The 25,026-nt window shown below is 39.3% G+C and overlaps 1 protein-coding gene across 1 annotated transcript; it reads left to right on the top strand.

The window, feature by feature from the left end:
- robo4 (roundabout, axon guidance receptor, homolog 4 (Drosophila)) lies at nt 1–21,253 on the top strand. The gene is made up of 19 exons (XM_042430097.1): nt 1–254; nt 2,648–2,968; nt 4,345–4,502; nt 5,830–5,950; nt 7,455–7,593; nt 8,125–8,252; nt 8,751–8,866; nt 8,952–9,183; nt 9,333–9,454; nt 9,770–9,941; nt 10,087–10,284; nt 10,449–10,491; nt 10,776–10,888; nt 11,971–12,297; nt 13,359–13,463; nt 13,655–13,802; nt 15,570–15,794; nt 15,911–16,260; nt 19,774–21,253. Exons 1-19 carry the CDS (start codon nt 197–199, stop codon nt 19,953–19,955), a joined length of 3,258 nt encoding a protein of 1,085 aa, XP_042286031.1. The 5' UTR covers nt 1–196; the 3' UTR covers nt 19,956–21,253.
- The last annotated feature ends 3,773 nt before the right edge of the window (nt 21,254–25,026 follow it).

Genomic DNA, 25,026 nt, shown 5'->3' with positions numbered 1-25,026 from the left:
GCACGAGCCAAGTTGCCGTTGAGTTTCGTTATGAGAGGGGATTTTACAGGAAAAGTTGGCATTTAAATTCACAGTTTAGTTTTGAAGATTCAAAGAGAGGAAGAGAGAAATTGGAGTTGGACTCTTAATGAAATTACGCTTAAAATTACCAACGTGGTTAATGAAAAGTCAGCTGGCTCATTTATGACTGTTAACGATGTCCAGATGTGTTGCCATGAGCATGTTGTTCTCGGTGTTTGGAGTTCTTCTGGCAGGTAAGTGCGTTTCATGAATGATGTAACTTAACTGTTAATTATTATTGACTGAATCTCCCATATAGGTATATTAAGTAACTATTAAGTAAATAGCGTATAAAAAACTGGTCAGCCCAGTCACTCACATTTCTTCACAGGCTACATTTCTACATTTGCACAATGTCTTAAAAGTTAATGCTGTCATAAAAGGGTTTTAAAGCCTATCTATCTATATATATATATATATTTTTTTTTTTTTACACATAACTAGTGTTGATAGCTCATGTCTTCAGTTCCACAACATCATCTGCATTGGTGTTAAATGTCAAACGTCCTGATTATTTGATCTTTAAGTGAAACCATGAAGGTAGAGGTCAGACACAGCACTCATTCTATTTTTTTTTTTTTTGTACTGTAGCAATAGTCATTATTCACTACACATTATCAAAGCTAAACCTGTGGTCGTGGGTCTCACTTGTGATTGTTAGGCAGCACTGTAAATATACAGTAGAAGTTTGATTTCTAAAGTTAGTCAAAAGACTGAAAAAAAAAAGATCCCACATCAGCAGAGACTGAAGTTTACAGTTGTTGCTGCAGTTACACATGTGCTCTTTTGGGCAAAATCTGATTTCTCTTTCCTCTCAGAACTTGGGCTGTTAATAATGATATTTTTTCTTATTTAGATATCTGATGATTATGTTCTCAATTAATTGTTTTACTGTTTGTTCCATAAAATGCCAGAAAATAGCTTGTTTTCTCTGACTAACAGTCCAAAACTTAATGTAAAAGACTAAAAACCAGCATAAAATCACACTTGAGAATCTGTAACTAGTGATTTATTTGTCATTTTGCTTACTTGAAAATTGATACTTGATCAATTGATTATCAAATCTAGATCTATTGCAGATTAATCAACTAATCCGCTTCCCTAATGACACTTCAGCAGGTGTGGTGCTCACCAGCATGTGGGGCTGGAAGTTGAACCTGAGCTGTTTTGGTTTGGTTGCTTTCCCGCACATTTTTAGATTCCTTATCACACATTAAAGTTTGCAGGAGGCCTGCGGGGTTGAGGAGCATCCTCGTCACAACCTTCTTCCATGAGGAAACAGCTTTTTGGAAAGCTCTTAAGTCTATGAATATATTGACCATGACGCACTGATGTTTTGGCTGCATACTCTTTTTACTTTGAATGTGAGTAGACATACTGACAGCGAGGTTGAACAAGCTATTGTTAGCAAAATTTGAAGGTATTTCCGGCTATAATGAATGAATGAACAGTGCAAGAAGAACATCTCTTTTGTTGATTGTCCCTGCCTGTTTGGGGCGGACAGAAATATTTGCTTAGATTAGGATCATAATCAATTCAAATGTGAAATAATACAAAATTTCTCAGATGATTCCTCTCCAGACTTTTGATATTTTTGGCCACTTTATGACACTCTCTTTGTTTTTGGTAAGGATTTGTTTGTGCTTGGTTCTGAATTACCGAGTCAGCTTGCAACATGTAGTTTAAGACTTTATGAACATTCGTTTGTGTGTGACTACTTATCCCAAATCTTGTTTAGGAAATTTAGTTTACAAAAGTGTCAAAAAAATGTCAGTAGTAAAATTCCGCCCACAGAGATTCTTTTGTTCTGTTGCGGATATGCTGTTGATGTGGGAGTTCCAGTCTGCTTTTGTTGGGCTTGATGTTCCTGAGACCCTTGAGCTTCCTCTCCTATCAGGAAGCTGATCACAGTCTCTCTGTTTCCTTGAATGTGGTCATCCAGCTCCATGGGAAATTCAAACAATGGCATTCCTGTGCTGCTGGCTTCAAATAGACATTGTTTATTGGTAGCAGGACTTAAACCTGTTTTGTTGTGAATGCCCTGTTACCAGTTAAATGAACCCAGAGGTGGTGATGCATAGAGCTAGGCACAGCTGTTGGCTCCTCTATATAGAGAAAGAGATATAGATTGACATTGTAGGCTGTTATTCACAGAAGAAAGAGCTCCAGTACAAAACATGCCTTGAATTAACTGTTGTCAAATGTCTGCAATGCTAAACTTTAGGGATACACTGGTCTGAGCCACTGGACTGATATTACTGACCTCATTAAGCATGTCTGGTATTGGCCAGATGTGGCTGATTCATATTGACAATTATTCTGCTGCAGTGTGCCACAGATACAACTTTTAGTGCCACAGCAATCCCATGTTACCTTACATAAATGATCCCAGTGAGTCCTACACAGTGATGTACAAACCTTTTTTTTCTTTTTCTTTGAGGCACCTTAACTGAACTGCCGTAGCTTTTTCTGCTTTTCTACATCCGAGTAAACCGAGGCACAACATACGTCGCTGCTTCTGCTACCAAATATACTCTCGGATGCTTTTTTTTTTTCAGTCTTTTCAACATCTCTGTGTCCCCTTTAGGTTCCAGAGTTCGTGCAGAGGAGACGCCGCCCCGCATCGTCCACCACCCCTCTGATGTGGTGGTGAAGGTCAGGAGTCCTGCCACGTTCTCTTGCCGGGCGGAAGGCAACCCCAAGCCCACCATCGAGTGGCTGCGCAACGGTCTACCCCTGGAGACCACGAAGGGAGATGACCAGCCTATACTTTTGTTAGAGGACAGCCTCTTCTTTCTGAGTGTGGGAGAAGGCAGACGAAGTCAGTCGCATGAGGGCGTCTATGCCTGTGTGGCCAAGAACAGCGTGGGCAGGGCCACCAGCCGTAATGCATCGCTATATATCGCAGGTAAAACTGTGGCATGTGTGTTTTCCCCAGATCCTTACATATAGTAGTTATACTTTGCTCAGCACTGACCCCAGCTCTCTACCTGCTGAATTAGCTAAAACACTAATATACTCCTTAAATGTCATGCTCATCAAAAATAAACCCTATGTATTTCTATTGGTCAGTTTATTACAGCACTGTTGAATCAAATAAAATACTATTTGTGTTTCATCTCGGTTTATGCACTAGTCTCCACTTCCACTATATGAAGCATGTTCTGCTGATGCTCAGATAAGTATCTGTGAGCAAGTAGTGAGGGAGACAAATATGCTGTGTGTTTTTTGCAGACCAGTTTGCCTGCAGCTATTTTAAGTTCAATCCTTTTAGAAGAGAGGGATGGGGGAATGACTCCCCACACACACACACACACACAGACATGCACAGGGCTGATGAAGATGTATGAGATGTATGTGGTGACAGAGACAGAGGGGTACAGGGTCCACTGTCAATGTTTGCTGGATGGGGGGGAGGGGTCAAACAGTGGTGCTAATTGACCTCGGACCCTCACTGTTTACTTATGTGGATCTCAGTGAGGAGTGGACATGCAGCAGCTGCTTGTCTTTAAGCCTTAATGGACAAGAAGGCCATGCAAGAAAGTTAGAGTGACTTCCTGAGCTATGGCGCAGAAAAGAGTTTCTTCCTCTGATCTTAAATGATCTCCTTTCATCATTTCATATCTAGGAGAGAAGCATTGCACCAAAATTATTTTTAAATTCCACCTCAGAATGAATGTAAGTGAATGTGGTGTTTGCTGTTACCTTTAGAGAAGAGTAGTAGTGAGAACCTAGTCACGCTAACAGGCTGTGAAGGCTAGTTTACTGCCTGTTAACTGGTAATGAGTAAAACCCATTAAATCACAGTAATGTTTGGTGAGGGATGTGACACTTGAAGCTGCTGCATGCATCCCTATGTACTGTCTGAACAGTGTATGGTATTATGTGCAAATGTGGATTTTTGCTTTAGTTTTGAGTTAACAACTTAGTGGTCAAGGCAGCTCAGGACAGTAGACAGTTCTCATTTGCAGGTGTCAGTGAGATGATTTTATGGCATTACAGTAATGGAAAGAGAATGTTGAATAAAGAGACACAGCAGCTCTCCACCCTGACCTCACAACAATGTTTAAACAGTATAACACTAACTAAAGAACAGCACATTTCTATGTGTCCCATATGCAAATGAGACAAATTTAGGTGGTATGTGGCTGAATATGTGTAAACATTTTTATTTCTTTTTCTTTTTTTTTTTTACTGCAACCCAGTGTATTGATAGCTGCTGGTGGAACAGGACCCCTTCATTCTGATCTGATTGATCCTAACCCTCTCTGTGTGTTGCTGTAGTGTTGCAGGAGGAGTTCAGTGTGCAGCCTACTGATGCAGAGGTGGCAGAGGGGGAGATGGCCGTATTAAACTGTGGCCCCCCAACTGGACACCCTGAGCCTAACATCATGTGGAAGAAGGATGGCCTGCCTATCAACAACACTGACCACCATTACACTGTAAGCCCTCGGCCTCATCATCAACTGAACACTTTTCAGATCTTCATTACATGAATGTGAGGGCAATTTTACATGTCTGAATAACCGCCCAACTCACTTTTAAGTAAAAGTCAAGACGTCAATCTTACAAGGTCAGACCTGTAACATTTCTGTATCACTTTCAACACATCACAAGTTTGAAATGAATATGTCAGATTAATGTAAAGGTAAAACATGCACAGAGAGTATTTAAATGCAGGTTGTGTTCACATTATCTTAAGAGTGTTATAATTAGTTTCTCGCTTAGTTACCACATCTTAAGCACACAGGGAAAAAACAATCAGTTTAATAAACTACAATATGAAACACCAAAGAACAGAGTGTTCAGTTGTTGAGGAGATTCTTCACATGTCAGATCAGTCTATAAAAAGGATTTCCTCTGTAGCGCCGCAGGCCAAAATAGGTTAAAAATTGTATGTCCACAATAATAATAATAGTAATCATAGCAGCAATCTCTCCCTATGTTTTTGGTTTTTCATCTATGCAACTACGTGGGCAGAATCATGAATATCCAGCAAAACGCTTAACATGCAACATATGAGCAAACAGGAATCAAACAAGACTCCTAACTTAACATCTTGTCAGTCTATAGCTGTGCACTTTCGGACATTATATGCCAAAACATTTATTACGTGACTATTGTTGCTCTTTTTGTTAATCTCTAGTCATGTCTGAATAAAGCAGTAAGGAGTATTAACATAACAGCCACCTCTGTCTGAATGACAAAGAGCCATCCACCCTAACAGATAGGTGAAGTCAGCGTTGTTACGTATTCCATGTCTGAAAAGAGTGTCTAATGTTAATATTTTTTACGATGAATCCATAAGTGGAAATTAGCTAAAGTCAAAATGATCTTATAGTTTGAATATTTCTTACAATGAAAGTATGACATATATGTTTATGTCAGCCTAAAAGAGACAGGTAAACTGCTGCTTACACTTGTCTTTAGACAAAGTGGCCCGAGGTTACTGGCTTATAAAACTGATAAAGAAGAAATAAAAATCACAAGTATGGAAGATGACTAATATGCCATCTTAGTCATGATTCTTGTAAAATCCTCCACAGAACTGTTTGATATGTTAAGTGTCAGAAGGATAAAAAAAACAACTTTATTTCAGTAATTAAGGTGTACAGAAGTTCAGCAGCAAATGTTCGTATACAGTACCCACTGGAAAATATTATTTTACATTAAGTGATTAAAGCCACACATCACAGTTGAAGTTTCTGATATAATCCTCAGTGAACTCATTGAACTGTGTGTTTTGTCTGCGTTGTGTTTGTGCTGTAGGAGCTGAATGGGAAGCTTATCATCTCTCCTGCAGAGAAGAATCACTCTGGTTCTTATGTGTGTGTAGCCAGCAACACTGTGGGAGTGAGAGAGAGCAGGGCGGCTCGTCTGTCTGTGCTGGGTGAGAGAACACTCCCACAACAACTTATTACTCTTTTAACAATATCGGTTTTGAATGCAGCCTGTTATTCTGAATGCCGTTGTATGAGTTTTTTCTACCCTGACAAGAAAAATCCCCCTCTACAAACAAAACTACAGCCAGGTACCACAGCTGCTAAGGAAGAAAACAGCATTTTTGAAACCTTTCAATCTGGTTTTCGTCAGCATCACAGCACAGAGACTGCACTTCTTAAAGTCACAAATGACCTTTTAATGACCATTTATGCCAGCATGTGTTCCATTCTTGCATTGCTTGATTTAAGTGTAGCTTTTGGCACGATTGGTCACAGCATTTTATTAGACAGACTGAGGCAATGGGTGGGCATATCAGGTATGGCATTGAGTTGAATCAGATCTTATCTTTCAAACAGAAAATTCTGTGTGTTCATTAACCACTACATGTCTTCATTTGCTACAGTCAAGTGTGGGGTACCTCAAGGGTCAATTTTGGGACCAATTTTATTCTCTTTTTATATGCTACCATTAGGTAATATTATTCATAGACATTGTGTTTTCTTTCACCTTTATGCTGATGACATACAGCTGTATGTCCCCATTAAGCCCACTGACCTCAGTATGCTGAGTTCTTTACAGGAGTGCCTAGTAGATATAAGAAGCTGGATGTCTAAGAATTTTCTTTAATTGATTCTACCAAAAAAGAAATTCTTATAATTGGCTCCAGCAATACAAACATTCAAATACTGCCATCTACTGGGTACTTGTCTGAATACATTTAGCCTGTTGCTAGAAATCTTGGTGTCTTGTTTGACTGTAATTTAAACTTTGAGCAGCACATTACAAAGCTTGTACAAACATGTTATTATCAACTAAGGAACATCACCAGAATTAGACCTATTTTAAGTTTTAAAGATACAGAAACCATTTTAAATGATTTTATCTCATCACGCCTGGATTACTTTAACTTTAACTTTTACATGCCTTAATAGAAAAACTGTAAAGCGGCTACAGACAGTACAGAACTCAGCTGCCATGCTTTTAACCAGAGTAAACAGGTTTGAACACCATGGTTTTGGCCTCTTTTCAAGTAATTTAAAGAACCTTGAAATTACTTCTAAAGGCTAAATGGTCTGACTCCTCAATATATCTCAGATCTTTTATCCCTGTATGACCCTCGATCCTCAGGCAGGGGCCTTCTATCTGTTCCAGACTCTCAGCTGAAGACTAAGGGAGGCAGAGCTTTTGAAATAAGAGACTCTGGAACACCCTGCCCGAGGAAATAAGGCAGGCTGAGTCAGTGGCTTCTTTTAAATCCAAGCTCAAAACGTACTTTTATCGCACCACCTTCCCTGAATTCACCTGATTCTAGTTTTTATTCTGTTTTATGGGTTTGCTGTCTTAATTTTTACGTTGTTTTAAGTACTTTTATTCTCTTATTGTTGTGTTTTTGTTTTGATAAGTGCTATATAAATAAAGATACTATTATTATTGTTATTATTCTACTGTAGTCAAGCCTGTGTTGGTGCTGAAGCCAGAAAATGTATCGGTGAGAATGGGGGAGTCCGCTCAGTTCTACTGCCAAGCTAAAGGCGACCCTCCACCTGTTGTAGTCTGGAGCAGAGAGCAGGGGCCACTGCCCAATGGCAGGTACTGTATTATGGCAAAACACAGAAATACAGACTCCATTCATAGAGTAGATTTAATTCCTGTTTAATGTTGATTTATGAAATAAATATTGCATTTTAGATTCCAGTAACATGCAGGAAATACAAAGTGTTGCAACCTAACTTAGAAACTGAAATTGAAAATAAAGCTTTGAGTTCAGACTTTTCTGGTTTGACATGAATGTTGTCAAAAAGTAGCAAGACCACATGATTCGAAATGCTTCTTGAAGTTTTCCTCTCAACACCAATTCTGTCTGATCTAACTGCTTAAACATTAGGTTGAACATGTACAGTAACTCCAATGGCCATGTCAGTCATCCCATTTCATATTGCCATGCACACATTTAAGGTATTTTATTTACCTTGTCACTAAGCTGCTAAAAAGTTTTCTCAGGGTTTATTTCTTGACATTCTGGGTTGTAAATAAGACCGATTAAATTAAATGCTATTGTGTAAGAGGTTAGAGAGATAGTAAATGTGAAACCTAATTGCTATATACTGTATGTGTGTATAGGTATCTTGTAAACCCGGACCAGACTCTCCAGATCCATTATGTGACAGCGCAGGATGCTGGGAAGTACACCTGCACTGCTGTCAATGATGCAGGTGGGGTCAATGCCAGCGCTCAGCTGTTAGTTGAAGGTAAGATGGTGTCAAAATGCATTTTGGATTTTGTACCAAATGGAGCTGGAAGAGTTAAGCTAATAAAATGTATTTACTTCTTGGCCTATAAGTAGGACCAACAATCTGTCACCCTGAAAATTTTTGACCAGTTGGGACAGATTCTCTACTCTTAGATAATTAAGAGTAGGGAATTAAGAGTAAAAACAAACATCAGCATTTCATGAGGCTGCATCCAGGGTAATGCTGATGTAATACATATGCACACTGTACAGTGACATCCTTACAAGGTGCCTGAATCATCTCTGGTTCATCCTGTGCTGAGAAGCAGCAGCTTGATCCTGTGAGATTTTAGTATTTAGGTAACCACAAACATTATCACGTATCTGTAATTGGAGAGTGGTATCAATCTTCTCATCTAACTCTCAACAAGAAAATGAGTAAGTGTATTTTCTATACTATAACTATTCCTTTAAAATAAATTTAAAATATATTCCAATAAAACTCTTGTGTTTCCAGAGGTTGCCAGCACTACACAAAAAGACCTCCACAAAGAGCTGTCAGCCCTGCGAGTGGCTCTGGAAAATGTCACCATGATGGCCGCTGAGTCCAACATGTCCCAAGTACAGTGGAAGGTATGTGAAGGCTGTTTCAGAGAGTTTAAGTGACAGCATGCATATTTCAGGTGTATGATCAATGTGGTGTTTTCTCTCTGACCAGCTCCAGTCCCTCCCAGCCCAGCCTCATTACCTCGACGGCTTTGAGGTTCTCTATCGCTCTCTGCTGCCTGCCACCTCAGACTGGGCAGCAAAGAAAGTGACACTGCCAAGCTTCCAGACAGAGGTGGGCCCCTTAAAGAGAGGCTACAAGTATGAGTTCAAGGTTCGTCCCTATGGCAGCAGCTTGTATGGGAGAGAGAGCAACACCCGGCACCTCAGAGTCCCAGAGACAGGTGAGAAATCATATGATTTCAGAGTATTTAGTTTGACTTGTGACTCTCATTCGCTTTTTTATACTTGCATGTCTTTTAATGAATTGAAATATACATTTGAGCCATGTTTTCAATGTTTAGGAGCTAATAGTAAACTCTTCTTTATACAGTGCCCAGTGCCTCTCCACAGGCTGTGTCCATAACTGTGAGCCATGAACAGAACAACACCATCCACCTAAGCTGGGAGCCTCCTCCTTATGACACCCACAACGGTATCATACAGGGTTACCAGGTAATCACTGGAGAACATAATTGGAAGGCGTAGCATAGTGTAGACATAGTCTTAGTGTGGATATATACTCAGATGTAATATCACCTCCTGAGCAGAATGTGAATTACTGTAGGTTCTGAAAATTGCTTCTAGAAATCTGACATTTTTGAAACGGTTTCAGAGCCCCATAAAGTTAAAAAAAAGAACAGAAATGTATGACCTTTGAAATAGTATATCCTCAACATGCTGATACAGAGAGCTGTAGTAGTTTAAGCAAATGATAAAAGCATCTATGACTGTAGATCTTTTAAGGATACAAATGGTTTCTCTACTCAGGTGTGGTGTGTGGAGACTGAGGAGCAACAGTACCAAAACTGGACTGTGGATAGCGGCCATCACAATCTTGATATCTCTGCTCTCAAACCGGGGAAACGATATTGGATCACCATAGCAGCTGTCAACGGAGCTGGAGTAGGAATGCTAAGCGACCCTCATGGATTTGTCATCAGTGAGCAAAAAGACACTTTTGTATTTGAATAGTGTATAGATAGAATGCAGTCTGTGTCTTCAGTGTGTGTGATCTAACCACGTTAAAGAAGAAAAGTTATTATGACTTCATATCTGATTTCATCAGCTTCCTGTTTGCCTCACAGATCCGCAGATAGGCACTCCTCCTGAGTCAGACAGCCACAGACGGGATCTGTCTCCAGTCCTGACTCTGCTGCAGGACCCAGTGTTGATTGGCATCATTGGTGCCCTCCTGTGGTGTATTTTCATGGTTGCAGCTGTCTACCTCTTCAGACGCCACAGTAGGACAGGTCACCTGATACCAGGACATGGCAGAGCAAAAGGTGTGTTTAGAGACAGCTTAAATGCTAACCATATTACATATAATGTGCTCATTACCAAAAGTTAAAACTGATTCCAGATTCACCTGCAAGACTTATGGTATGTGATTAAGTCATGTCAAAAAAGTTGTTCTATACTGTTCTGTTCTTGTTGTTTGTTTTCTTAGGTTTGCGCAGACTAGCCAGTGAAGATCTCATCATAAAACACAGGTAAAGTGGAAAGAACTGTCAGAGCTTGTTGATTACAAATATGGTATAATGTAAAATGCTATAACATACATATAACAATACAATAACATAACAATGCATCAAAACTTTTAATGGCAAATCTGTTTTTGTACTTATACTTTATATAAATATATCAAGTCTGATACCTATGATGCATCAAAATATTTATCTGATCTTATCAGAAAAAAGTATTTTCATTAGAGACAGTACTAAAATATCATAAAACTCCTCAAATACACATGACATACATGCTGCTTCCTCTACAGGATGGCAGCTCCAGACTCTCCATGGATCTCAGGGGGCTGGAGACCTGCCTTCAACCAGAAGTACCAGGACTTATGGGCCCAAGGTCACAAACATCCAGGGATCAGGAGTGCCAGTGAGTACTGACTGCAAAAATGTGAAAATAAACAATATCTGACTGAAATGGTTGACTATCACTTGACTTTGACACACATGACAAATGCTAGTCTAACCAACTGAGGAGAAATTAGCAATAGAGTTAGACATTGATAGTAGGCTCTTCTGACACCTAAATGGTTTTGTTCAGTTAAAATGAACTCTGGTCTTTGCCCGTTCAGTTCGGTTTATATAGGCTGGTGTGAAAGCTCTGAACCAAACAAGTGGACTGAGAGTGACTGAAAAGGTGGATCTCGGTCCACTTCTAAGCAGTGTGGTTTGTTTGTGATGTTAAAGCCAACAGATCTACCACAGGATTCTAGCATGAACTCAAAAGCTAAACTACTATCCATACGCTGATCATCAACTGTAAAGGAGGTTATCTCCTGATCTGCATAAGCAATGTACTATATATTTATGCTAGATCATTTTGGTAACCATGGTAATATGTATGTGTCAGCACATGCATGTAATTTTTCCTGATCAGGAAGTGAGTAGGAGTTAAAACAGAGATATATTGTGCTTGTGTCCTATTTGATGTATTTTAGCAATTCCTCTTTAAAAAAATGTAAAAAGAGTGAAACATAGCTACCACACTGTAATATTATGGTACAAAATGCTTTTTTCGTCCCATTTCTGTCTGTTTGTTAGTATTTATGATTTACAAGGTCTAGTTGCAGTATCGAATGATTCTCATAACCATGTATTTCTCCTTGAGCTCTTTTTGACACCATAGAACATAAATATACATGTATGGGTCAGTAAAGTGCTGTATGATCTACTGTCAGTCTTCAGAATGTGATTTCCCCATGGTGGATCCATATAGTGACAATGATGCAGGATGACAACGCTGTCCAGTTAATGACTTACTTGTCAGTCCTTATGACTTCATGTTTACATATCTTGGTTTGCCGCTGTTTCTCCTGCATCCTGACCAAATCTACAGGAGTAAAAGTGACATCATTTCTAATGAAGCTTCTTGATTTTTACTTACTAAAGACAATAACCTACATTATCATAAATACGCTCTGTAAATGGAAATCGTCTGTACTGTTTCATCAGGCCTTCCAGTCTCAGCCAAGAGGGACCCCAGCTGCATGGACTCAGCTGTTCCCATTGTGACTGACAGTTGCGGCGTCTATGGCACTTTTTACGTTGACCTGATGGGGAATGGCCTCAAGACTTTCAACAGTCCCAAGCGTTGCCCTAAAATGCTTCATGGTCCGTCTCATCAGCAAGGAGGCGAGACCATCCAGATATTCACTCAGCCTGTCGCAAAGGCCTCGCCACCCAGTAGCCGGGAGGCGCTGCCATGGAAACAGGCGATACGACCTCAGCCCAAGATGGGTGTGCTGAGGGAGTCATGGGAAAAGAGCCACAGCAAGCAAGGTGAATATTGGTGGATAGTTGGGAATGTGATGTTGTTAACAGTTTATTTTCCTTTCCTTCATACTCCTTCTTTGTTTGTATGTACAAACAAACACCCATGTTACTTTACTTCTGATAAATCACTTCAGTTTGTAGTAAAATAATGTGAATGCAGACAGTAATACACAGAGGTGGAACAAAGTGTTTGCAAGTAACAAATAAGTCTCAAGTCTTAAGTCAAATCTAAGTCCTAAACTTTGTATTTCAAGTCCTAAACAAGTCATCATACACCCTTCACCAAATTTAATTTCATTTAAAATATTAAAATATAGTAATAGGTAGTGTGGAAAATGTGCAGAAATAATAAATGCTTTTTAAATTTTGTACTTCCAAATACATTTTCTAATATTTAAAAGGAAAATAATCAGCTGCACCAGGTGGTTTATTTTTTCCTGGGACTTGTATTGGGATTCAATATTAATTTATCAAATCTTAATTTAGTCTTGAATCTCTTAATGAACTTATTTTTGTTTCAACGTTTGTAACAAATATTAACAACTAAAAGTCAAGGATTTGATAGAGATTGGCACTTTTTTGTTGGCTGAGAAGGCAGAAACACTACAGTTCTGAGTGGCCTGGTGGTCCTGATTCAGAACTATGAAGCTGATCAACTTAAAATAGTGATATGATATGAACTTAAATTTAACTGGGAGACTCTGAGTACTGACACTGACATGAAGCTGCTAGATCGTTTCACTCTGTTGGTCTCAAACCACAAAAAACAATCAGACCACTGGCAATATTAGAGTAATGTTTCTTTTACCTCATTAAACAAAGAAATAATCTTTGATGAAGTACAGACATCAACCAAAAGTGTAAGTCACCTTTTGGGAGGAAACTTACGTCATTCATATTCATTAGCCACAGCTGATATGATTTTAAGTTAAGTTTTAAGATTCAGTCAAAGTCATGTGAATCAATTCCATACCGCAGCATTGGTCAGAATGCTTTGCAGTATATCAACAGAGCACATTGAGTAATGTCACTATCAGCACCAGGTGAACTCATCTGTTTCCCCACAGAGTTACATGCAGTGAACAGCGTCCCCATATTATCAACCAGGAACCAGGCGTGTCCGTCTGGTGTCTACAAACAAAGACTCAGTCACGTACCATCAGGCCGGCACGGTATGATAAAATCTATATGCCGCCATTATTGTCCACACACCAACTCCTAACTCACCAGTGTAATCCTGTAATTTGCTTATAATTGAGCTCAAATTGTATCTTAACATTTGAAATGATAATAACTTGTAATTATTTGTAATCAGTGTAATCAGTTATTATTTTATTTAACCTTGTCCTGTGTGTCTGCCCAGGTGGACATCCAGAGTGTGGTAAAGTTGCTGGCTGTCCTCGCTTGCTGCACTACTCTGCATCACTTCATCTTGTGGACATGCTGCCCCCGCCACCACCATTACCCATAGAAGACACCACAGACATACACAGCCTCACCTCAGATGAAGGGTAAGACACACATGCAGCTCAGCTCAGGTGGTAGAGGACTGGAATGAGGCGTTGAGAACATGTAACAAACAGGACAAATTTAATGTGTCAGTGCTGAAGTGATGAGGCTGTGGAGAGAGCCAAGCTGAATCTTTAGACGTACATTTAGCTGTTCACAGACACAGATCCGTAAGAGATGAGACCTTCCAATACTGTATGCCCGCCAGGAGGTGTGTTACATCCCTGCAACAGTAATAGACATGTTTAGGCCCACCTGTTTCCTTTGAGATCAAAATAACAGAAAGTAACACAGGGGGCTCCCACAGTAAGGTATATACTGTATACAAAAATAAATCAAGCTGAATGCTGCGTCTCAAACAAGGCTTATTGACCGAGGCTTTCCTGCAGCACATCCTCTCATGTAGGGGTCTTCTCAATGCATTATCGGTGAGAGATGACCTAAACTTCCTTCCATTTAGTATGTTTATGTCCTGTTTAGAGGCCCAAGAAATGACCATGCTCGATGGAAGATGGAAAAACATGATAAGTGACCTTGGGTGCAGACATACAGATCTGTGAGTTAAAAATATAGGAAGCAAGGCTAGTTTCTGTTTCCTGACACAGGAAAACATAGAACTTCATATGTTGACCTGAAAGTGTGCTTTTTCTCAGTGCTGACTGGGGAAATGAGAAACTGTCAAGCAAAGGATGTCAGGAAGTCCAAATATAAATTTGCTTCAAGGATTTAATCCAGTAATTCACTCATATAAAGAAATTTCCAATTTCTTTATATATATGGCATATATATGGCATATTCCATATTTCCAATTTCTTTGTATGAGTGAATATCAATTTTATTGCTTATATTTTCAGTAATCACCATATCTGCATATTGTGTTTACCAGAATAATTCTAAGTTATCACTGATTCAGTTCAGCTGCCAGGTGCAGATAATACAATGTTAACTAATAATGCAATTATATTTATTTTATCTCTCTCATGAGCATATGACTTTATCAGTCCTGTCAGTATGAAGGCATGGCATCATTATTAGTCATCAAAAAAAGCCTGATAGAAGAATGTATAAATAACAGTAACTTATTAGCATAAATATTACTGATCGTTTAGATTTTGATAAATTCGGAGTACAAAGGGTTTAGCGGTAATTGAAATTCCCATGAACTGCAACAAGACATTGTTATCACAGGTGTGTGTAGAAAGCAATTGGATCGTGGACCCAAATGCAGACACTAAGGCAGAACTAGTAGATGAAAAAGGACTTTACTAGATCAATGTTCCATTAAACAGACTTATAATCAGGCACGAGAAAGCAGCCCAAACAAATCCAGAGAGGCAAAGCAGGGAGGCAGGTCATTAACAGGCAGCAAGTCAATACATGGGTAACAAATAATAGGTAGAAAATCAGGAACATGTAGTACGTGTGGCAGGAATGCAAGTGCACAACGTGATGATCTGGCAGACGACAATGGTAAGTGGGCAGATATACAGTTTATACACAATGGAGTGTATATATGTTTACCCACTTACCAATGGGATGGTGACTGGACACATGTGACTGGAATGGACAAAGTGAAAATGACTGAGGCAACCATTGTGACAATTGTGCACCGAAAAACAGCAAATAAGTGTTTGACAAATGTTGAACGGTATGTTGCCTCCATCATTCTATCACACAGCATAAGTAATGCCTCAACGTATCAATAGTCTGCTGAGGACATATTGATGAGTCTCATAATTTAAGAGGTCTATTTCTTGCATTTTCCTCAGCTCCAGTCGCTCCACAAAGCTAACCGTGGACATGGGCTCTCTCCAGTCGGTGTGTGCTGCCTCAGGCCACTGTGTGAAACCCACCACCAACAGCAGCTGCCCCTCCTACAGCCACCTGTCTACTGCATCATATACCATGTCACTGGATGAAGAACAGGGTGGCACGCTGACAGCACAAGAAGCCACTCAGTATCTGGAGCTCTGCCCTAAACCTGAGAGATGCAGGTAACGACACAGAAAAAAAGAGGCAGTAGTGTGTAGATGTTAACTTTAATACAACCATTCGTTCTTTCCCTGCAAGTTTCACTTAAGCTGACTATGCCATCACTCTCTCTGATCAGTGTCCTGCCTGAGCAGCGTCCTTCCCTGTCCCACCCATACTCCTCCACCCTCGGCTACATCTACGGGCCAGTCCCCTCCGCTCAGATGGAGGATGATGCTGCCTCTGATGGGCCTGAGGCCCCACCAATCGGCTTACGTCATGCCCGCCTTCAGAGCTCACCTTCCTCCTGCTACAGCGAATGGGACAGCTCACTGTGGAACACCTGGAGCTCAGTCATGGACGGCACATTGGCCAGCGCCCGCACCAGCCTCATCAGCTCAGTGGACAGCTGCTACACCAACGACAGCACCAGCTTCGCCCGCTTTCTGGCTGCGGCGGCGGAGAGTATGAGTGGAGCCTCTTTGTCAGGTAAGCAGAGAAGGAATCTCTTTTGAATATTGTCTTGATCTGAAAAACCGGATAAATCATATGGGATCATTTTATGTTTTGTAAAGTTAAAGAATGGCAGGAAAATCTATAAAGAATAGTGATAGTTTGTTGTGAGGAAAATTCAGATTTAGTATTTTTGAATGATAAAAAATCTTTTTAATAATCCATCCTAGCTGTAGCACCTACTACCAGGATCTTAATCTCATCTTTGTTGAGCTGTAGAAAAGCTTTGGTACATCCTGACTGTCCAATTACACATTCAAACCACTCTGCACTGCAACATAATCCCACTTCTCCACTGTCCATCTGTACACTCAGTATGTTCCAAATACTGATGCATGTACGGCAAGTAAACAGCTAATTATGGAAGTTTCAAAGAGGAGCGGTGTATTTAGATGTTGGTGGAAAAATATCAAGCAGTGTACAGAACACATACACATCTATCTTGTGGGATTCGTAGTCAAAAATATTGCAGATGCTTACTGCTTCCCAAGGACTCGAACACTGTAAAATGCTCTCTTTTAAAAAATGTTTTTCAGGCATCAAAAGCAAAAAAAGCAGACACAGATTGATTTCATTCCATCATACACAACATCTAAGTCATTTTCCGACACATGCAGTGACCTCAGTATCTTTGCTGAAATAACAAGTCCAGCTGTAAATGTCTTCTGCAATCTTTATAATAATTTAAAGTAAACATTATGCACTAACTCAAGTCAAATAATAGTTAATATGTCCCAATATGACAAATAATAGGCCTACATTTTCCCCAGAGGATTTTATAAGCTGTACAGCATAAGACACCCTATGTGCTTAGACAAAAAGAATCCTTTAATGGGAAAAAAGGGAGAAAACTACCTCCAGGATGGACAGACAGAGGAGGCAATAGTTAAATTATAATATGTAGGAACAGAATGGAAGTATTTGATAAGTAAAAAGTACACACATATAATATTGAGTCATGTAATAATTATATAATAATCAGTGAAGATATCAAATCAATGTCTGGTGCTGCTGGCACAAAACCTCCACTTTTCCATAAATGTAAAAACTGGAGAAGAAGAAGACAGACTTCACATACACACAAGAATTAAAACTCAAGGACATCATTCAAACAGAGGGAGAAGAGATGTTGAGAGAGGATGAAGCAGTTAGTGGCAGAGACACTCTTTGGTAAAAATAAAAAAAAACAAAAAACAGTTTGATTGGAATTTTACTACAGTAAATTCATATTTTTGAATTTGAAAGTCTGGAAATATTCCATTTTTTTGTTTCCCATGAAGAGTCATAACCAACAACATGCCAGTCTCAGTGTTTCCTGACTTCCCTACGATGTCTGTGGCTTTCAGCTCTAAGCTCATTTGTTCCTACTGGAGACGTAATTCTCCAGTAGGAACAAATGAAAAAAACAACTCACAAATACATAGTTCATTCTTTTTTACTGAATAATTTCCTGAAACACCTGGGAATCATGTTTTTTCAGCAAACATGACTCAAACAGGAGGAAGTAGTGCATTTGTTTGGGACTATTATCAGCAGCAGATGAATCCACATTTGGTGCTCTAGTGAGTATATCCTGCAGCAGGATGGTATATGTGGTTTTGAGTCAAAATAAACAGTGTGTGTGTTCATAGTAATGAAGGAACATGTCACCTACAGCAACAGTGTGACTCACTGATGTGTTTTAATAGTTTTTGGACAACAATGGAGCTCTATGGCACAGACAGTACTTGTTATGAGGATCAGTAAAGTGTTGGTTTTGGATTTTTAATTGGATTTGTTGACAGTATGAAAAATGTAAAACATCACCAGAGTTAACCTTTATCCTTTGTGACCTCATGAAGTGATGTCTACTTGTGGAAATTTTGGAAATTAAATAATTTGTCCAGTAAATCTCAAGATAAAAAGCAAAGATTTGAGGAAAGTCTGAAAAAAATAAACATAATTGGTGTAGTAGAAACATGTTTTTTTTTCTGCTTTTCTATTCTGTTAATGATTCCTTTAGATTTGTCTTGTAGTGGCTGGGAACCACTGCTTTAAGACGATGTGTTATGTCATGCATACTGACATGTTTAGGACTGAAATATCCTCAGACAGCGGATCCTGTCCTGCTGTGTTTATTGCATTTCTCCACTAGATGGGGCCCTCAGTTAATGAATGATGCCAACTGCTAACATGCAGCCCCCCCAGGCAGACAGAACACACACAGAAAATCTATCAAACACAAGCATGAAACTCCTGACACAAGTTAGTTTTAAATGATCTTGTCATGTTCAGGATTCTAAAGAAGAAAATGCAGTTTGGAGGTTAGTACTCCTCTCTAGTGTGTGTGCGTGTACATGCATCATGTCTGAGTGGGTTTTCCTGCAGTGTCCGTCGATGGTTGTGCATGTGTCGGTTGGTGTTGGAGACAAAGACATTCAGTCTGATAAGCATCAGGTCTGAGGTGGCATCAGGCAATTACTTAGGACCTTTCAGCAAATTGAACCTCCAGATGAGTCATCCTTTCCCCCTGTGACACCTCATCAGTCACTCTGCTCTCCCTCTGAGGGCAGCTTTCAGCTTAATTCCATTTGCCAAACTCTCACTTTTGGCTGTGCTCTCTGCAGTTGATAATGTGTTCTCACAATGGTTGACATTAAAGTTGGATTCTATGAATCCAAATCCTCTGATCAGATGATGCTGCACTAGCCTCCATACTCGCTGATGAAAACTTGCTGACTCAGAGATGGGATCTTTTTGAGATTTGGAGAATCATATACATCAAATCAGGAATTGGGTCATTCGTCCGTGTGACTACATGTTGAGTGAGCCTTGAGATGAGCAAATCATGAACGCAAAAATACTGAAGATATATACAATATACTGTGTTAATATTCTTATTGAATATGAATACAAGTTAGTGAGGGAGCAGTTAAGAAAATATTCTGCCTCACATTCACTAATATGAAAGACTTGATTTAACTATCTATTCACATTTAGGTTAAGCGAGCTTATGTAGAGACCTGGCTTGAAGGATAAAAACAGGGAAGGCTAATTATATGAAAACAGCAGAGCAGCAGGAACAGGCTTGTTCCAAATTGAGACACAGCTCGATATGCATTTTCTCATGCTCACATTAATTGGAAGAGCCTCCATAGCTTGAACCCTTGAGCTCAGAAAAAAAAAAGATTTTCTTGGACAGCTACATTTTCTGAATTCTTTGAAATGTGCCAGTACATTTAAGAATCCAGAGAGTGGCTCATCTGACTTGGCAGTGTTTGTTTTGGTGCCTCAAACATATTAAAACAGTTTTATTTTCAGTGACAGACAGCCTCTTCAAAGAAACTTCTAAATTTGCTTTCCCCCAGAGAATCAGCGTGAAAGGTGCTCCTCAGTGGTCTTGAAATTATTCTGGCACCTTCTCCAAAGTCACAGAAGGTTTCAGCAATATAATCCCCTTCCGCTCAATATTGAAATGCATGTCAACATGTCGTCCTCTTCTGTGTTTAGACTTCTCTCCGCCGGCCTCCCCCCTCAGCGGCTTGTATCCGTCATTTCGTGCAGAAGGCGACTCGTTCGGGGAACTGGAGCCTGTTCCTGCGTGGGACTGGAGCATGGCCTGGATGGAGGAAATGGAGGCTCAGTACAGAGTCCACTATCCGGGCAGAAACACCAAACCCTTTGACACTTAGGGACTCTGAACAACTGAACTTTGAGAACTTCAGAAACACCTCACAGCAATGCCAGAACTGCACAACAAGAAGAGAGCAGACATGATGCTGCAACAGCTATTGATTCACTTTTTCTGAGAGTGCTGGTAACAATTTCAAGGTCTGAACAATTCAGGGTTTGACGTGCAGCAATTTCCCAGTCATGAAGAGATAAATATCCAGGTTTGAGATATAATTGGAGCTAACTCCTTGATGTTTGGGACACCTCTGCTAACAGATGCACGTCTGCTGTTGCTGTCTGTAATAGTTTTCCCAGTTCACCTCAGGGCAGTCCGGCTGCTATTTCGCATCCTTCAAATGACTTCCATTGAGTTTCTTAAGTTTTTTTTCCCCTCTTCATATCCCTTCCTCTCATTAGAGAAGAGGATAATGAGATACTTCCCTTGGGATGTTCTCACCCAGTGTGTTTTGAAAAGGCCAGAAAGACACAAAGACAGGATGCAAGACAGTGAGAAAGGAGTCATTAGGCAGAAGAAATACAGCGCTGGAGTTTTTCTCACAGCACACTGTTTGTTTCTTTTTTTTTCATGTTTGTTGCAGGATTTTTTTAGGACTGAAGTCCTACCAAATAGAGCGCAGAATAATAGTCAATTTGTACAGACTGATTTACTGATCATTTTGTTATAATGAAGTGTAAATATACAGCAATGTTATTTAAAGAATTTTAAACACTTTCCAAATCATTTTCTGTACCTATTTCCTTTGGTGATTCATTTTACATCCCAGGAAGTCTTTTATATCATAAGATTGTTTTTTTTGTCTTTATACTGTACACCCTGTTCTCTTTTTGATGTTACACAAAGTTTGCAATAGACAAAACATACTGTAGTTCAGAATAGCAAAGTAGAAAAATAAATTGTTTTAAAATGTCATGTTGTTCACATTTAATTGAACTAACTTGAAGTTGTACCTTTTTAAATAGCTTGAATTTTAGTAAGAATTCAACAAAAAGGTATTTGAAATAAAAGTGCTGTATGTATAGCGTAGTCTTTGCATGCTTGCTGAGTTTTTTTTTATATACAAAAATTCACTAATGATAGAATGAAAATTTTACATTCTCTAAGAATTTTTGTACAAATTACATTACAGATGTGTTTTGTAGTTTTGAATAAAATCTTTGTAGCAACTGAAAGCACGTTTAACAGTTAAGTTTTAAACTTTGCAAGGACGTCACTTTTGGATTGTGTCCTAGCTGACCTGGAAAATAAAAGCCCCATTCATGTTACATTTTCTATGTAATAATATTTGACTGAAGCTGAAATTATTTTCCTTTGTGACATTGATAGTAAAAAAAAAAACATCTCTCCACTTGCTGTCTGTGATGTACCCAAATCAAAATGCACATTCACACACCTTCTCATTTCAAATGATAACAAGTGTACATTTTACTTTGAAATATGCACCATACAGGATGTATTGACAGTTTTGCATAGAGGGATTTTCACTTTGCCCTCATCTAAATACCATACTCCTGGTTTAGTGCTTTACTGTGGGAGTGTGTGGATGTCATGAGGCTTAATGCTGGCGGTGGAGGCAGTGAAGTATCTTCACATTACAGACTGTCCCTCTGTGGCCTGCGGCTGGATTTTAATTGACCCCTGCTGTTGTTAATGGCTATGTAGAACAGGAAGGTGATGTTTAGAACTCATCTGTTTGGCTTGACTAACCAAGGCAAACAATGCTGCTGTACCAGATAATGGCTTCTAATTACAAACTGGTTGGAGAGAATAATTAAACCTTAATCTATGTTTGTGCTTATACAGAATCAGGAAACGTGTGACCTATGTGTGTAACTAATGTACGCTCTCTAGAAGGAAACGTAAGATTTCCATGCTGTTCGCAGTTTAAAGCAGATTATTGGCACTCAAGTCTGACTTGATATTTCAGTCAAACCTCGGCTGAGTAGTATTAAGGAGGAAAAGCTGTGAGGCCCGGCAGACGCTCTTACACTGAATCTAATATGATTTCCTCAATGGCTTTGTGTCCAGGATGAGTGTGTGTCATGCAGCTGCGAAGCACAACACGCTCTTTTTCAAAGTAATCCTTGTCTTGTATCTGGGTTGCTCTGGTCAAATGAGACCGGGAATGTTGAGCCACAGTAAGAAGTGCTTTGCTGTCTGATTCATTTATAAGCAGCACAGGAGCAGCTCTGCCGGGATCAAAATGTACCCACCAGTCCATAATTACTTGAGTTGGAAAAAAAAAAAAAATAGTCATTTATTATTTTTTCTTTTCAAAAAAGGAGCATGCTTTGTTTCTGTGAAAGAATGAGGTTGGGGCTTTTTGTCATTTATTTTCTCTTTTTGTGTTAGAGTAATCAATCCGCTTGATTTGAAGTAATTGTCAGATAAAGTCAAGCAGGCCTGCAATTAGGAGAAAAGTCAAAACAGGTTAAAAACATGAAAAATTAAGATAAACAACCGTATTACCCACAAAAAAAGTGTGTTAAACGATCTCATTGTGTCACATTTAGAATCAATATGCAGTGCAGCAAGTAGTGGATTATTTGTGTGTGTGTGTGTGTGTGTGTGTGTGTGTGTGTGTGTGTGTGTGTGTGTGTGTGTGTGTACTGGACTGCCAAAGGGATTATCCTTCATCTGTCTCCTTCACTAAAGGCCATATGTTTCTACACAAGGCCCCCAGCTCCACTGAGCAGCACACACTCACTGACAGACCAGACCACACACCGTAGAGGCTCACACAGTAATGAATCAAGCACTACTGTATGTCTGCTTGTCTTATTAGTTCATATGCACACACACACACACACACTCTCTCTCTCTCTCTCTCTCTCTCACACACACACAGGCATGCTGCCCATGGGATTTGTGCATCACAGATTTTAGTCTATGCCAAAATACCAGCTTTATATAGCATGTCAGCAAACCAATGACCCATATTAGACATGCCCTGAAACCACACACACACAAACACACACTAACACACATACACATGTATATTTACAGCATGATGTCTTTCCTGTAGTGTGTTATTTTATCCAATGGATAATTACTATTCTGAGACCAGACATAAAAATATGAGCAGCGGTGTGTAAATATTATTAGCTGGACTTCTAGCTTTATTTTATACCTGTCAATCCAACATCATGGGACATGACCCTGCTTATGAAACTAGAAGCATTCTTAGCTCTTTATAAAAAATGTATGTGAAACTCGTGTGTGTTAAATGATTTAGCAGTTTTACAAGATTACGTTTAAATCCTTAGGTTGTCATAGTTCAAACCCTAAGCTCAGCCGTTTATTTCATTCAGTCCAATTACTTTATATTGGCATTACTATTTATATGATACGATGGAACTTTATTGATCTGTGGGGAAATGAGGTTAGTTTTTCAGCAGCAAAAGTAATAGGATTCTACAGGGAATCAAGGCAAATAGAACAGAGGAACACAAATAGAATATAACAATATTGGCGAGGCAGTTAGACAAATTCATTTTTAAAACCAGTGCAAAAGGTGTGCACAAGACATTCAAAGCGTATTGATTTGGTAACTGGTTTAAAATAGTAAAAGCTACATTAGCGCCTGATACAAACAGCACCACTTTAGTCTGTGTGATTAGAGGAACTGGGCTTTGCATTTAAAGTAAGAACTGTGTGCAACAGTGTTCCTACTATCATGCAGCTCAGGTGGCAGTGACAAGCTCACATTGACTGACAGCAGTGGTTAACCGTGGTGTTGCATGCTAGAGTGGTAATCATTCAATTAACTAGAAATCAATGGCACACATATGGGTGATCTGTTTCAATATTGCCCTGACAGTCACACAAGGCCAGTTGACTGCTACAGCACACACACACACACTAACACACGCCAGTGTCTTGCATATTTACACATTTTGGGAGTCTGGACTGCTGGGCAAGTATAAGGACACCAGATTTACCCATATGTCCTTTTGCATTTTGTTTTAGCCTGTTGTCACTGTCCTGTAAAAAATATTTATTTCCAAAATGTCAGCTTTTCATGATCTAAGAAAAAGTCTCTGCTTTGTAACAATGCATTTTTCAGATAATTTTATGTTTTTTTATTCTGTTTTTGTTTTTTTTTACCTTGAGAAGTAGGAGAATTTTCTCAACTCTTGAAGAAACACTTGGCTTGCTTCAGTTTGTCTGAAACATTCAAAATCACCAAATTTGGAGATGGTTTCCACTGGACAGCAATGTTATATTGAATAATAAGACACCTATAGCGTACTGTATGTGGAAATGAGAGGGTGTTTAATGTATGTGGCTGCTCACCTGAAATAGTTCAAAAATAAATGGGTAAGTCATCTGTATTGATAGAAACTGAGATAATGATTATATGAAAAGTCTGTCTTTATATTATGGAGCATGCTCGTGCCTTTCTACCAGTCAACTTACTAAAGTGTTAGCATGAAATGTTTGATGACATTATAATGATTTTGGTATCACCGTTAAGTTTAGCATTCTTCATCTTAAGAGCACATATTCTCTCATATATGTGCCTAATGAATATAATATACTGTATATATACAGTGTATATGTCTGATGAACAATATTAGATCTTTAAAAATCTATGTTAACACAAAAAAGAAAGGAAACATTGATTCTTTTATAACATCACTGAAATGTTGAATGTTTTGTTTCCTACAAGCCACTTAATCATTTACATTCTATATCCACCGACCTCGCTGCCTACATAATGGCTTCATTTTAGCTTCTCTATGTATGCATCAACCAAAAAGTCACAAACATCCATCTCCCCTGTCACAAGGCAAATTAACATGGAAATTGGTGTGTTGCATTTTGGAATGAGGGAACAGGGCTTTAAATGACACCATCCCCTCCCTTTCATCCTTCCTTTTCAGGCCGGCGGCCCTCTTCCTTCAGCCGCCTGTGGGCGTTATGGCCCTGACACTGGACTAATGAATGAGTTAGTGATTTATAGCTCAGGGAGAGAGGAAAGAAGGGATAGAGGGAAGTTGGGGAGGGGGGCATGGAAAGGGTAGGGTGTGTTGGGTCACACTGTAGAAGGTCAGTAACGCAAATCTCAT

Source organism: Thunnus maccoyii, chromosome 13, assembly GCF_910596095.1.
Source record: "Thunnus maccoyii chromosome 13, fThuMac1.1, whole genome shotgun sequence".
NCBI lineage: Eukaryota > Metazoa > Chordata > Actinopteri > Scombriformes > Scombridae > Thunnus > Thunnus maccoyii.
Note: the sequence above shows the minus strand (reverse complement) of the source record. Positions and strands in the feature narration are given on the sequence as shown.

What these genes read in the sequence shown, in the direction of transcription:
- robo4 (XM_042430097.1), top strand. Translation starts at nt 197, where the DNA reads ATGTCCAGATGTGTTGCCATGAGCATGTTGTTCTCGGTGTTTGGAGTT. An exon ending in GGGCCACTGCCCAATGGCAG is followed by an intron (nt 7,594 to 8,124) that starts GTACTGTATTAT and finishes ATGTGTGTATAG; the next exon opens with GTATCTTGTAAACCCGGACC. An exon ending in CCCTCATGGATTTGTCATCA is followed by an intron (nt 9,942 to 10,086) that starts GTGAGCAAAAAG and finishes TTTGCCTCACAG; the next exon opens with ATCCGCAGATAGGCACTCCT.